Genomic DNA, 15,926 nt, shown 5'->3' with positions numbered 1-15,926 from the left:
TGAAAATAAATCGACCGCGCGGCCACAAGGCCGCAACGCGACGCCCCCGCTAAGAGACGAGGTAAAACAAAGTTCAGCGTTTTTTTTTTTTTTTTTTTTAAAGAAACTAAAATATAAAACGGAGAACAACGAAAAAAGAGAAAAAGAGAAAATTTGCGGCGAAAGCGCGATCCGGTTTCCGGGGCTGACAGAGAGAGAGACGAACGCGGCTCTCTCCAGCGTGGAAAAGAAAAGACTGAGCGGGAACGGTCGCGCATGGGCGGGAAGACGGCCGCGCATGCACGGTGGGCGTGCCCTGCGTGCGGGACCGCCCGCAAAGTTTTGTTCCGGTTGGTGGGGGCTGCCGTGGACGTCAACCCAGTCGTGAGAACAAGCAGCCTGCTTGTCCTCGGAGAAACCTATATACACACTGCCTGTAGACAATTCCAGGAACAGAGTTTGGGTGAAATTGTGATGTACATATATATTTATTAACTATACATATACACACAATACGTTATTCCTTCCTTGGAACAGGTGTGAATTTGTGCACTATTAGAGAGAGTTCTAGATGTCTATTTTATAAAGGTACATCATACCTTTATAAAATAGGCACCTTTCTGGAACTTTCACATAAGCATCCTGTTATAAAATTACCCCCATATGGTTTCCTCAGTCTAAACAACCTTGCCTAATATGCAATTAAAATAACGTTGGAAAGCAGTACAGTTACAGTTATTTAAGTTACAGAACATTACAATAAAGACACTAATATCTATTAACAATAAATCAACAAAAGAACACGATCATGCTAAAGACATTAACACAAATTTTATTTTATTGGTATGGATGTTTGTCATTACATAGTATCTTTTGGCTCCATAGAACATTTTCATTATAAGATTCTGTGATTGTTTGTGATGAAATAAAACAAAGGCTACCCAACACAAATGGAGCATTCACTTCATGTCCTAACCTCTTTAATGGAGGAACTTGTGCACAAAAGACAAACAGTCCTGTCACGACGCTCATTTCACAAGTTCAGAAAAGAGAGGTAGGCATGGAAATAAAACGGTAAGAAAATAAAATCTTATGTGGACAGTAAGGTGGGGATAATCCTTGTGCTCACCTTAAAGTGCTGGTTATTGTGGGGGTTGATGCGAAAGCAAGAAACTAAACAGTCGATCATTAGATCCACATCTGCATTCTGGTTGCCAGCACCTCTGGAGAAAGGTTTGCTTGGATTGAATAATAAACTCTGCCAATAAAACAAATAACATATATGAATACCAGCACTAGCTCGGATAGATGTGCCATGTTACTGCAGTGTTTAACAGCCTTGCATAATAAATCTGTCAGATGAAAAAATAATTTGGAGACAACACTTTGGAAAACAGATTAGCCTACTTAGTAGGCCTGATGCAAGAGCAATATATAGTCAAAGAGGTGATACCTGTTCTCAGGGTCACCAGATATCAAAGTTTAATTGCAGCTGTTATAGCACAGGGAGGAGGGGAAATTAAATACCTGAGCTACAAATGAACAGCAGAGAACAGGAACAGCCCTCATTTCACTTACTTCCTTACCCAAAGCCCTACCCAACCTGGCCTTTGCAGGTCACAAAATGACATACGCAGACAACCCTGATGGCACTATATGAAGCCAAAATGAACTTTTTGAGCATGAAATGTAGCAGAAAAATAAGGGACTGCCACCAGACACCTCACATAGACACCTGGACAGAAAAAGCAGTGCTAAGAACTATTCATTTTTCTGGGTACTTACCTTTAGATCTATCACCATGGATTGTACAAGGTGGAAAATGACAGAGTGATCTTCCCAGTTGATGTACGTAGATGCTTTGCAGAGCTTAACGCAGGCTATAACAGCGCTGTCAGTCAACTGTCTGCTACCACCATGCACAGCTAATGCCTTTCTGAGATTTTCCAGAAATAACTTCTACAAAATTGAAATAACACAGCAACAAAATAAAACAATATTATCAATCATATTTTAGAGCCATAAATTAAAAAAATATTTTAATACGCATTCCTGTAGTACTCTGACAATCATGAAATCTTAGGGCCAGGCCACACAACTGGATCACAACTATCACTTAAAGACATGATCATAATCAATAGGGAAATGACTATATAAAATATCAACACTCTCCATCCAACACTGTACGATCTCAACAGTCTTGAAAATTAGATTTTTTTTTGTTCATATTTTCTGCAATGGTTTGGCTTTTTCCACACATTACTCTTTATTAAATTCTTAACTGCAAATCTCACTGAAACTGTATCTACCACTACCAAATTCCAGGAGCATCAATGTATGTAAACTAACTTAGCACATTTAATTATGGGCATGTCACTAGACAGAAATATTTAAATTAATATAATTTAGGAATTTGTATTCCGCTTAACTGTAAAGTTCAAGGTGGAGGACAATCTAAACAAACAGATTACGTTCTAAACAAATTACACTGAACAAATAACATTATAACTTAATAGCTTCATCATACATAGAACCATTATTGAACATGTAACTACGTACAAGTAAGGTTGAACTTAGTAGTAGATAAGTGGAGGAGTGGCCTAGTGGTTAGGGTGGTGGAATTTGGTCCTGGGGAACTGAGGAACTGAGTTCGATTCCCACTTCAGGCACAGGCAGCTCCTTGTGACACTGGGCAAGTCACTTAACCCTCCATTGCCCCACGTAAGCCGCATTGAGCATGCCATGAGTGGGAAAGCGCAGGGTACAAATGTAACAAAAAAAATAAATAAATAAAATAAAAGTATGCAATATTACAGATTGAACAGAGAAGTTCATATGAGTAGACAGCATTATAAGATCATGGCTAGTTAATTCAATAGTAATTAGATTGTCGTATAAGAAGTCGGTGTTAAGAGTGGCTTTGAATAACTGTGTATCTTGAGGGTTCTTATCTCCCTGTGGAAGGGTGTATAGTGATATGAGCTAAATGGATTGGATGTTTGGTTTGTGGTGATTGGGGGCTTAAGTGAAAAAGGAGTTTAGTGTCAGATGTTGTAGTTTGTAATTTCTGTGATTTAAATCCTAGGGTGTTGTTTTATGGATTGTAGCTCCACAGAGTTGAAGGTCAGATGCATTCTGTAATATTTATGAAAAAGCCAGGTTTTTAGTCGTCGTCGGAAGCTCATGTAATCAGATGTTAGTCTTGTTTCTACAGGTAGTTCATTCCATGGCTCTGCACCTTTGCCTTGTAGGGTGGTGTTAAAGGTTCACTTCAGCCAGAAAGTTTGGTTAAGAAATCTGAGAGCCCTCCTGGGCTGATAGATGTGTACAGACTTTTGTATGTATCCTGGTGATAGTCCATAAAGATATTTGAAGATTAAGGTCAGCAGCTTGAATTTGACTTTTGCTTTGCAGGGAAGCCAATGAAATTTCTTGAGGAAAGGGGTGGTGTGATCAGTCCACCGCCCTCCTACAATCAGTTTGGCCGCTGCATTTTGTACAATCTGTAGTTTCTTGATTAGTTTGTCTTGGAGGCCTAGATATGCAAATAGGACCAGGGCCTGCACAACAATTTGGAAATGTTTCACTTCCAGTAGATATTTAACACGTCTAAGAAGTTTCAGTTTGTAGAAGCATTTGCAGATTACGTTGTTTATGTTGTTTATTTGCGTGAATAAAGTTAAGTGTAAATTAAGATAGACTCCTAAAAGTTTTATTTCTGTCTTAATAATTATTGAGGAACCTGCCAGTTTGGGTAGCAGATTGGTGGGTCTAATAAGTTGTTACCTATCCATAGGTTTTTGGTTTTGTCTGGACTGATCTTTAGGTTTAGGAAACAAAACCAGCTGAACAGTGAATTGAAGACCTCAATTATCAGGGTTTGTACTGCAGTTAGATCCTGTCATGGGAACAAGAGTATGATGTCATCAGCAAATTTGAAATATTTCATCACAAATGAATTCAGTACGACGCCTAGGTCTTTGAGGTAAAAGTTAAAAAGGATTGAGGATAGTGGGGAGCCCTGTGGGACACCACACTTCATGGGCCAAGAGCGAGAAAGAGATTGTTGCCATTTTTTTAATGAAATGATCTGTGTTGTAAGAATCCTGTGAATCAATCCAGAACCACTCCTGTGATGCTTACTCCAGCTACCATTTTCAGTAGGAGATGGTAATTCACAAGGTCGAATGCGGCCGATAGGTCCAGTTGCATAATGAAGATTTTCTGGCCTTTGTCCATTAGTAACCGGCATTCCGAAAGTAGTCCTGCTTTTACCGTTTCTGTGATGTACAGGAGTCAGAATCCAGATTGCATGGGATTTAGCAGTTGATGACGGTCCAGGTAGTCTTGGAACTGGGTGGACACTATTGCATCCATGGTTTTCGATAATGTTGAGATGTTGGCCACTAGGCGGTAGTTCCTAAGGCGAGATTTATAGAGAGACTTGCCTTTTAGGAGGGCTGTGACTATGATGTGCCCATCTCCCTGGGAAATTTCCATTCTCTCAGTGAGGCCTCTATCAGTTTTCTGATGTGCTCTACTCTGGGTGGGGGAGGCGAGTTTAATGAGCTCCGCTTTGCATGGCTCCAAAACACAAGAACCTTTAGAGAATTTTGCTAGCATGGATACAAATTTTTGTGGGTTTATGGGTAGGAAGCTGTCCTACCATCTGTCCACAAGGCAACTGTCTTCTATGAGAAGGTTGTAACTAGGTGCTATGTTCAGGGTCGTAGGAATACATTGTAGTAGAGTTTCTACCTTGGATTGAAAGTAGTGTGCAAACGAGTGTGCTGATAGCTTCACATCTTCGGAAGCCTGGGTGGGATGTGTCAAGGATTTGACTAGTTGAAAAAAGGCTCTTCATGAGTTTCCATTATTATTGATTTTTCAGGAGTATTTTTGTTTCTCCACTCATCATTTTCTTGTATTGTGTGATCTGTCATCTCCAGTTTTCATTATCTTGTGGTACTTGTGTTTTCAGCCAGATCCATTCAAAGGTCTACAAGATTTTTTTCAAGAGTGTTAGCTCTTTGGTATACCATGAGTTTGAGGTGATTCTTGGTTTCTTTCTCTCCTGCTCTGGTGCTATGTCATCAAGGGTGGTCAGAAGGTTTGGTTCCAGTTGGTCGCTAATTCTTCAGGTGAGGTTTCAATGTCCTGAATTAGTTTTGGCGTGACCTCTTCCCAGAGCTTTGTTCCATCTATTTTGCCTCTGGTGAGGATAGTTTCTCTTTATGTTTTTTTGTGTTTAATGGGAATAATGAGGCGTGAGAATTCTTGTAACATGTGATCAGAAGATGCCAATCATCGTGGGATGGACCCTTGCTCATTAGTTCTAGATCTAAATTTTTTAGGACACCTAGTAGCGATTGCACCTCTGTCATCATCTTCTTCTAGATGCATGTCCAGATCACCAACAATTACGGTCAATGGCTGCGATAAGGCTTGGACTATGAAGGATTGTAGGTCATCTGCAACTGTTTTGCAGGGTCCTGGAGACAATTTAGTTGTTGAATTACGGTGTTTTCCTTGGTTAGCCATATTTCAACGATAGATCAAGTTGAAGTTTTTTCTGCAGTGAAATCTCTGATGACATCATACTGATTTCTTACAGATATCGTGCAGAAATAGCCTAATGTGATGGGGGCTCTGTTAGAGGTGCAATTGGTCATTTCCTTTGGTTGAGGAATGATATTTACCTGTTTAGTTTGTGTGTTAGGGCTTTTGTGAGTTGGACAAACCCAAGCCCTGTATGGTGTTATCGTCGAGATGACCGGAATTTGATTGTTCAGATTAGAGCAGTTAATAAGGTCATGGACGTTTATTCTCTTTTGATTGTGTGCCAGTACGAGTCTGGGTGGTGTTCTTCCCCTTCAAGTTGATATGTGTGAGGTTGATTAATGATCTTGGTGCATGGTGGGTTCCTCTCTAATTTTAAGGATTAGGCAGAACCATGGGAGTAACAGCATGCTGGGATCATACATTGTCAAGATAGTGGCAGTCTCTGGTATGGTCCTGACCTTGCATGCAAGTGAAGGGTTTATTATGCGTTTCAACTGGAGTCTTAATGGTTTTTCTTCTTGTGTGTGGTGTAAAAAGATTTTAAACCAATTAATTGTTTCAATAATTTTTATTGAACAAATATAACAACAGTATGTGTAAATGAAATCAATAGCAACATTAATTACAGATTCAAGTTGCAGGATACACTCACAATAATTATTAACCTCTGCAGAACTTTTTTTTTTAAATTCCCCCCCCCCCCCCCCAGGCTCTCACTCCACAAGCCAGCCAATCTTCAGTCCATAGTCTACTAATTCACATGTTTAACTAGTAGCTCCGCGCTGCAGGGGTTAGAGTATCCCAAAAGGGAGCCCATCGCCTCATATATTCCTGTTTGCTCCGGGGAGGCTGTCTGTTTACTTTGATTCGCTCAAAGCGCATAAGTTCTAGCATGCCTCCCCACCAGTGTTGAGCTGAGGGACCTCCAGGAGACAACCAAGCCTGGAGGATTGCCTTCTTTGCCAATATGATAGATCTTAGTGCGAATTGTTTCATTTCCCTTGGGGTTGGTTTTGAAATCTGTATTTTACCAAACAAGAGCTCTGGCTGGGGCCTCCATGCTGCTTCCCACATCCCAGATATCCCCTGCAAAAATGTATTCCAAAAATCCCGAATTTTAGGGCATGTCCAAAACATGTGACCAAAACCACCTCCCTCCAGCCCACATTTTGGGCAAGCTCCATCCGGCGAGAGCCCCATGTGGAAGGCTCGTCTGGGCGGTATATATGCTCTTGACACTACTTTATACTGTAGTTCCCAGTGTTCTGTAAAAGCGGTGTATCTTTTCATGCCCAAAATATGATCTTTCATAGTCTCTCGCCTTATTGTGACTCCCAGTTCTGCGCTCCATGCTTCCGCCAGATGAGCGTAGTCCAGCTCTGAGCAGTTATCCCTGATATATCTATGGTGATACTCCAATGGCACTTTCTGTTGAGCCCGAAAGGAGAAAGCCTCTGCTAGTTCTTCCTGTACATCCTCAGTCAATGAGTCCCATGGTAGGCTTTTAACATAGTGTTGTAGCTGAGTGTAGTGAAACAGAGCCGATGGGCCAGTTTATATTCTTGCCTTAGTTCCGCAAAGGATTTTATTTGGCCCTCCTCAGAGACCACATGTATCAGGTGGCTTAAGCCGTTTTCTCTCCATCTGCGAAATGCAGTGTGCAGCATTCCCGGTGTAAACTCCGTATTACCCAAATGTGGTAGGTATGGGGTCACTTTGGGCGTGAAGTGATAAAGGTGGCAGACCCACTTCCACACTGCCTGGGCCGAGCTATAGATTCCTGTATCTTTCAAGAACTGGGCAATTCCTGCTCTCGGCATATGCATTATATATCCAAGATTTAAATCCCGGAGCATGTAACGTTCCAAAGCTGTTGCTGAAAAATCCTTTGTATCTCTGTACCAATCATTTATATGGCGCATACCACTAGCTACTGTAATATGTCAAATGCTAAGTAGTCCCAGTCCTCCGTATTCTGTTAAACCAATTAATTATTTGTGTTGCAGCCTCACTAGTTTTTCATTTGTAGTATGTGGTATTTAGTCCAGGATGTCCAGCGTTCGCCTTCCATTAAAATTATATCCCTACCTGCCGGCATGTGATGCAATGTAAACATAGCGTAGTGAGAGTATGTTGGAAGGGCTGAAGATATGAGATTGAAAAGAAACCAAATTATTTACAATGTTGGCTCATTGAGGTAGAGTCAAGTTCAGCTGTGAGCATGCCTAAGATCTGGCCTTTGTAAAGCGCGAGGCAGTAAATAATGGCATACTAAGACAACAATCGCAAAGCATGCTGAAGTTGCCCCAGTACAAGGGGTCCGTGTCTAGCAATCATAGTATCAGAGATTTACTCGGAGATGGAACGTTTTATTTGCTGGTGAGCTTTCTGCATAGGAGGTGAAAGAATTCTTTAGTTGGTTGGATGCTTTAATGGCCATTAAACTATCTGCAGGAAAGGTGAAAAAGTGGCAACCCTCCCCTTGCCTTGTTCCCCCTTCAATCCCCTCTCCACCAAAAGGTGGGTGCTTTAGTGGCTGGTAAACTATTTGCAGGGAAGGAGAAAGTCGCATGTGAGAGTAATTCCAAGTCAGTTAAGACGAGCAGGTTTTAGAGAGGGAGTAGTTGCCTGCACAACTCCCAGTAGTATTCTTCTTTTCTCCTCTAGCTGCGGTTCTTCCGGGGTGGGTCGTGCAGCTTTGGTTAGGGTGTAACCTGCTACATTCTGCAGCCTGCCTAGAGACCCACTCTTTCAGAGATGTAATTTAGATAGTTTTGTTTATTAGCACTTGTTATACCACCTTTGCCAACTTAGCAGTTCACAAAAATTAAATCAGAGGAAACAGAAAGGAATTACAATCAATATATATAAATGGCGAGTGTCGTACTCACTCATAAATGCGCAGAAGAGACCCTCTCTGCCCCGCCCCCGCGTCAATACATGATGACGGGGGCGGAACAGAGAGGGTCTCTACTGCGCATTTGCGAGGGACACCGCCGTCGCTAACGCTCCCCCTACCCGGAGTCGCCGCCACCACCCACCTTCCACCCGGTCGGGCCCTCGCTCCACTATTGAAACAGCGAGGGCACGCAGCACACAGCTCTGCTGAGCTGCCGTCGGCCTTCCTTCTTCTTCTCTGCCTGTGTCCTGCCCGCGATGACGTTATGTCACATGAGGGCGGGACACAGGCAGAGAAGAAGAAGGAAGGCCACGGCAGCTCAGCAGTAGAGCTGTGTGCTGCGTGCCCTCGCTGTTTCAATAGCGGAGCGAGGGCCCGACCGGGTGGAAAGTGGGTGGCGACGGCTCCGGGGGGGGGGGGCAACTCAGAGGGGGAGCGGCAGCGGCGAACTCGGTGGCGGGGTGGGGGCCTTTCAACCCCCCCCCTTCCTATACTAGCCCATTTTAACGGGCTGAACGGCAAGTTATTATAGGAAAGGTAAAAGCTAGCCATACAAACTGCAATTCAGGGGAAAGCCTGGATAAGAGGCATGGGGGGAGGGGTGGAGAAGAGGGGCAGGGCAAAGTACTCCTGGAAATTAGTTAGTCTAAAAGAGGGGAACAGAAAGAAAAGATACCCAGTTAGGAAGAATCAAAAGCTAACACAAAAAGCCAAGTCTTTAAAGATACTTTAAATTTATCATAGGATGATTCACATCTGATTTCCTTTGGTAGAGAATTCCAGTGGCATATGGACTCCAAGCTGGCCTTTTTTGGCCCAGGTAGAACCAAACGAGGATCACTGATTGAGCGTAAAGTACAAACAGGAGAGTAGGGAGACAGCAAAAGACAGCAAGGAAGACCCAGCCTAAAAGCCTTAAAGGTGAGTGTGAGAAGTTTAAACAGCACTCTTTGCTCAACAGGGAGCCAATGGTGGGTTGTTTGTTTTTTTTTAACAAGGGTGATAAGCGTTCATAACAGTGTTTTGCAGAGTTTGGAGTTTTATTTTTTTTTTGGGGGGGGGGGGGGGGTTATTTAATTTTTTTTTTTACAAAACCATACAGTTCAAAAACAAACCCCCTAATCCCCACAACTGCTAAACTAAACAAATTGTGATTTTTCACTACGTGACCACATTATACATTAAAGTCGCACTCCCCCCACCCCTTCCCCACTATAAATGCTGTGTGCTAAAGACAGAAAAGTAGAAGTTAAACACCTCTCTCCAAGTAGTAAGTCCTTGGGGTATAACTCTGAGGTATCAAGGGACCTAGGTGGGCATCTCAGAAAGTCTACCCAGGCTATATAGTCTGCCCATACATGACAAAACTGAGCCAGCCTGTTCCTTCACAGGGCAGTAAGCTTAGACATTAGGTATATATAGGACACTTTAGCCTGCACCATTGACAGCCCTGGAATAGCTGATTGTTTCCATGCAGAATCCAACACCAGACATTCTACTGTGAAAATGTGATGGGTCTATTTTCTTTTGTGCACCAACAATTCTGAAGGCCCTAAATGAAGCAAAAAGCTGGCTTAGTGATGCAGACTCCGGTGATACTCTGGAGCCAAACCCCACCAGAGTCCCAAAAGCACTGCGCTCTTGGGCAAGACCACCTTAGATGAAGAAAAGTTCCTTAAGCCCTACATCCACATCCATACATAGAATGCAAACATACAGGGGTATAGTACCACTGGTACAGAATTTTATAACCACTCTCCACCAAGTTACTTGCAACTGAGACCTGGAGAGTTTCGTTGGGAGTTTTCGTCTGGTGGGGCTTGTGGATCCCTGCCAGCCACATCATACGTGTGCTGCTACTGGGTGGGGCCCGGGCCTACCCTTGCCTACACCATTGGCAGCACTGCAGGCTGGGAAACAAAACTGTTCTGATCTGCAAACCAGCCAAAGTTTTGGCACGGACAGTGGAAGGGCTCCGGCAAAATTGTAAACCGCTTAGGTCTAGGCAATTTATATAAATAACTGAAAATAAATAAATTAGAGAAAATGGCTGACATTGGCCAATAACGTGGCTACTTGTAACCACTCGCCTCCACCTACCCTCCTCTCCTCCTTCCTGTACACATTAATTGATTTGATTTGCTTACTTTATTTTTTGTCTATTAGATTGTAAGCTCTTTGAGCAGGGACTGTCTTTCTTCTATGTTTGTGCAGCACTGCGTACGCCTTGTAGCGCTATAAAAATGCTAAATAGTAAATAGTAGAAGATTCCTATAAATTCTGTCCATTGTTTTAGTGTCAAGCTGGGTTTAGAGTGTTTTTTTTTTTTAATTGATAGTGGAGACAACCAAGATAGATAATATTACAGTAGTTGAACCTTGTTATTAAAAGGGACAGTATGAGAGAGTGAAAAGCCTGAGAGTTGAAATACCAACAGACAAAGCACAACTGACGTAAGATAAAGAAACAGTAGAAATATGGGGTGCAAAGGAAAAAATAACCCCTAAATATCTAAAGGGCTTAACTGGCAGAATATTTGTTCTCATAAAGTAAAGGGGGAAGCCAGGAATGGAATGACCCCCCAGTAAACCGGCAGGCAGCCATTTTTTGTGGGTACATAAGTACGTAAGTACTGCCACACTGGGAAAGACCAAATGTCCATCAAGCCCAGCATCCTGTTTCTAACAGTGGCCAATCCAGGTCACAAATACCTGGCAAAATCCCAGAAAAACTCAATACATTTTATGCTGCTTATCCCAGAAATAAGCAGTGGATTTTCCCCAAGTCAATTTAATAATGGTCTATGGAATTTTCCTTTAGGAAGCTGTACAGATCCTTTTTAAACCCCACTAAGCTATCCGCCTTTACCACATTCTCTGCAAACGAATTCCAGAGTTTAAATTACACGTTGTGTGAAGAAAAAGTTACTCTGATTCATATTAAATTTACTACTTTGTAGCTTCATCTAATGCCCCCTAGTCCTAGTATTTTTGGAAAGAGTAAACAAACGATTCACGTCTACCCATTCCACTCCACTCATTATTTTATAGACCTCTATCATATCTTCCCTCAGCCGCCTCTTCTCCAAGCTGAAGTGCCCTAGACGCTTCAGCCTTTCCTCATAAGGAAGTCGTCCCATCCTCTTTATCATTTTCGTCGCCCTTCTCTGCACCTTTTCTAATTCCATTATATCTTTTTTGAGATGCGGCGACCAAAATTGAACACAATATTAGATATTAGATTATGTAAGCCACATTGAGCCTGCTGACAAGTGGGAAAGCGCGGGTTATAAATATTACAATACAATACAATATTCAAGGTGCGGTCACACCATGGAGCGATACAACGGCATTATAACATCCTCACTTTTTTTTTCCATTCCTTTCCTAATAATACCTAACATTCTATTTGCTTTCTTAGCCACCGCAGCACACTGAACAGAAGGTTTCAACGTATCATCAATGACGACATCTAGATCCCTTTCTTGGTCGGTGATTCCTAACATAGAACCTTGCATTATGCAGCTACAGTTCGAGTTCCTCTTTCCCACATGCATCACTTTGCACTTGCTCACATTAAACGTCATCAGCCATTTAGACGCACAGTATCATAAGGTCCTCTTGTAATTTTTCACAATCCTCTTGCGATTTAACAACTTTGAATAACTTTGTGTGGTTAGCAAATGTAATTACCTTACTAGTTATTCCCATCTCTAGATCATTTATAAATATGTTAAAAAGTAGAGGTCCAAGCACAGACTCCTGAGGAACCATTGAGAAGGGTAGATAGTGGGGTTCCTCCATTGGCCATTTAACCCTACTCTCTCTTTTCTATCCTTTAACCAGTTTTTAATCCACAATAGGACACTACCTCCTATTCCATGACTCTAAAATTTCTTCTGCAGCCTTTCCTGAGGTACTTTGACAAACACCTTTTCAAAATCCAGATACACAATATCAACCGGCTCGCCTTTATCCACGTTTGTTCACCCATTCAAAGAAATGTAATAGATTGGTGAGGCAAGGTTTCCCTTCACTAAATCCACATTGGCTTTGTCTCATTAATCCATGCTTTTGCATATGCTCTATAATTTTGTTCTTTATAATAGTCTCTACCATTTTGCCCAGCACCGACATCAACCCCCTTTATGAAGTAGGTTATCACCTTTCACTCTTCTCTTTTCTATGTTGGATCAACCCAAGTTCTTTCTCCTACCCTTATAGTGCCTTATATAGGTCTCATAAGAAGCCACTTAACCTCACTCTATTTAATGCCTCTGGGGTTCTTTGTGCTCCTTCAGCAACCTCATTCCCAAACAAAAATAATCATCATCTAATTTCTACTCTACAAGAAACGAGGAAATCCTGCCTCTAGGTTTCTAAAGCACCTGGACAAAGCTAATGAATTTATGGATAATACACATTAAACATCAATTTTTGGGCAGTCAGCTTGGCATGCATGGACAGATATACTTAATATTTATCAAATAGTAATGAACAACATTAGATGGCACTTGGGCCAGAGAAAATGTAAACAAAGCTCTAACAGTTTTCTAGAGCAGTGCACGATGCATGTGTGGACTTATTCTCACATCAGTATTGTCACATTTCAGTTCCATATAAAATTATAAATGGGAGAAACTAACTTCTAGGGGAGGCAGGTGGGTTCTTTAAAGACCAATACCAAACTATAGGGATCCATTAGGCAACCTTCTCTCTCTTTTTTTTTTTAATTAACATAGCCCTGGCTATTGAATGGGTGGAGAAAAAGTATTGGCGTGCTTGTGTCCAATGAAGAGACAAGGCGACTGGGCTGTGCTGACTTTTGCAGGCCTCTTAAAGCAAAAGTGAAGGCCTTGAAAGTAGTCCAAATTGAGTATGTTCAATGTCTACTCCATTTCGAAAAGAAGTCATGATAGCGTGACCCTTTTGTACGGGGTCAGATGTTAACTAAAGAAAAATTTATATAAAGATAGAATTGTATTTCTTTATTTATTTACTTTGCAAGGGCATTTTGGATTCCTGGAAGACTTCCATATAGAAACAAGTTCATCTCCATTTGCTGATATACACTTTTCTACTTGGCTCTTTGGCTGTTCATCTGTAATGGGACAATTTTGTTGGCTGTCCAGGAATCAAGAGCTGCCAAGTACATTATGATCCCAAGTATTAGATGACTGGTATGTTGGAGCTCATTAGTACCCCTCTAGGGCTCAACCAACAATTTTCTCAGTACAGCATCAGCAACTAGAGAACCCGAGGTAGACTCAGAGACTGATTTGTGTTGCCCCTCCAACCAAAAAGATGTTCTGCTGCCTCTGAAATAAAGCAGGAAAAACTGGCTGAATGTGTTTTTGTTATTCTAATCCAGAAGTCTTCTGGACTCTGTACAGTCAGTCTTCTTGCTAACAGGTCTCCCATATTCTAATCTATTCATCCTCATAAGGATGTTTTGAACCGACAGTATTATTTCTTTTGCTGGGGGCAGTTGAGAAATTGGAGATCAGCATTTCTTCCCCAAACTCTGCTCTTCCCCTTACAAAAATCTGTGAATGAGAGGTCCTAGTCATCTCCTAATCAGAGCACTGTTAGGACTGTTCAGACTCTGTTTCTGAAAAAAATATTCTATTGGAGAAGTCCAAATATAAACCTGGGTAGATGACAAGGCCTATGTGAGGGTTCTTATCTTTTGGGGCATAAACAGTAATGTAGGCTAATGTTCAAGTGAAGCTTCTTCCAGCAATATGCTGGATATGTACAGTAAGTGACAGAAGAGAGGGTAGAACAGTATACAAGTATAAACAAGAACACGAAAAAAGCAACACTGGGCCTTCCGTTTGGAGATAAATGCTGTTCTTCGATGCTCCACCTTGAACGCCAGGGACGGGAACCCGACGCTCTTGGAGCACGATACTATGCTTTCTCCCCCGGATGCCGGAATTCCACTATGTCCCGCCATGACACAGGAGGAGCAACAAGGCTTGCAAAACACGGAGGTCGTGGATTTTGAAGCCTCTGGAGACAGTTCTCCTCCAGAGTGGTTAATGTCGAGTGATGTAAGCTTGGAGAGGAAGGGATCTTTGAATCCCCCCATGGTGGTGGTGACCCTTGATTCCCTCTGGCAGGCAATAGAGAAAATGAATGCTTCAATAACAAAATCAACGTCTGAAATAACGAACTTAGTTTCTACAGTGGATTTGCTCTCTAAATCGATGGACAGATTAAAAAATGACTTCAAGGACCAGGTACAGACTTTTAAAGATGATATTTCAAATATTAAGAAAAATGTCTCGGTGGTTATGAATGACAATACAAACTTATGTCGAAAAATAGAACAAATTGAAAATTATAATAGACGTTTGAATATGAGAATACTGAATTTTCCAAAGCCGATTGGGATCCTCCCCTTAGATGTTCAAAAAATATCTGATTGAAGTATTGAAGATACCTGTTGATAGTATTCCCCCGATAAACAAGATATATTTTCTCCCTGTGAAGAAAGCTCAGGCGAGGATTTCTGAGGAGGTGGATCAAATTCAATTTGATAAAAAACAAGATGATTTGAGAGACATTTCTTTGATTTTAGAAGATTCTTTATCCGAAGTTACAAATAGGGCCACACTTTTGATCTCATTCATGTTTGAACAAGACTTTAACAACATATTAAAATTATATTTTAAGAATGCACATCGAAAGTTCTGTGGTCAAAGGCTATGGATATTTCCTGACGTAACTAAGGTTACTCAAGAAAGGAGGAAACAATTCCTAAATATGAAAGAAGAAATGAGGAAGATGGGAGCAACTTTTTTACATAGTAGACGACAACGGCAGAAAGACCTGCACGGTCCATCCAGTCTGCCCAACAAGACAAACTCACATGTGCCATTTTTTTGTGTATACCTTACCTTGATCTGTACCTGTCCCCTTCAGGGCACAGACTGTACAAGTCTGCCCAGCCCTATCCCCGCCTCCCAACCACCAGCCCCGCCTCCCACCACCGGCTAAGCTTCTGGGGATCCCTTCCTTCTGAGCAGGATTCCTTTATGTTTATCCCACGCATGTTTGAATTCCGTTACTGTTTTCCTCTCCACCACCTGCCGCGAGTGCAAATGCATAATAAGATATTTGGGAGTTAAATATGTTTTTTTTATTCCAGATCAGTTGAGAACATTTATAGATCTGAAGAGGGTGCAAGGGTAATCATATGAACAGCCGGCAAAAGATGTGATAAGTTGGGTTAGGGTGAAGCCTCATGTCAACAAATTTTTCCTATTATGATTTTCTCGATCTATTTATTTATTTATTTGCTGCATTTGTACCCCACATTTTCCCACCTATTTGCAGGCTCAATATGGCTTACATTATATTGCAAAAGGTATAATCATAAATACAGTAAGGGTTTGGTCTAATTTAACATATTACTGTGTAAGAAATTAGGTAAATAGGTCAGTAGAATGATTAATATAACACAAAATAAAACAGGTAAG

The 15,926-nt window shown here is 41.6% G+C and overlaps 1 protein-coding gene across 1 annotated transcript in view; it reads right to left on the bottom strand.

The window, feature by feature from the left end:
- Positions 1–15,926, bottom strand: part of NF1 (neurofibromin 1) — a 464,504-nt gene that overhangs the window by 308,275 nt on the left and 140,303 nt on the right. Inside the window, 2 exon segments of the mRNA XM_030222524.1 lie at positions 1,109–1,237; positions 1,765–1,938. Coding sequence (XP_030078384.1) covers positions 1,109–1,237; positions 1,765–1,938 — 303 coding nt within the window.

Source organism: Microcaecilia unicolor, chromosome 13, assembly GCF_901765095.1.
Source record: "Microcaecilia unicolor chromosome 13, aMicUni1.1, whole genome shotgun sequence".
Taxonomy (NCBI): Eukaryota; Metazoa; Chordata; class Amphibia; order Gymnophiona; family Siphonopidae; genus Microcaecilia; species Microcaecilia unicolor.
Note: the sequence above shows the minus strand (reverse complement) of the source record. Positions and strands in the feature narration are given on the sequence as shown.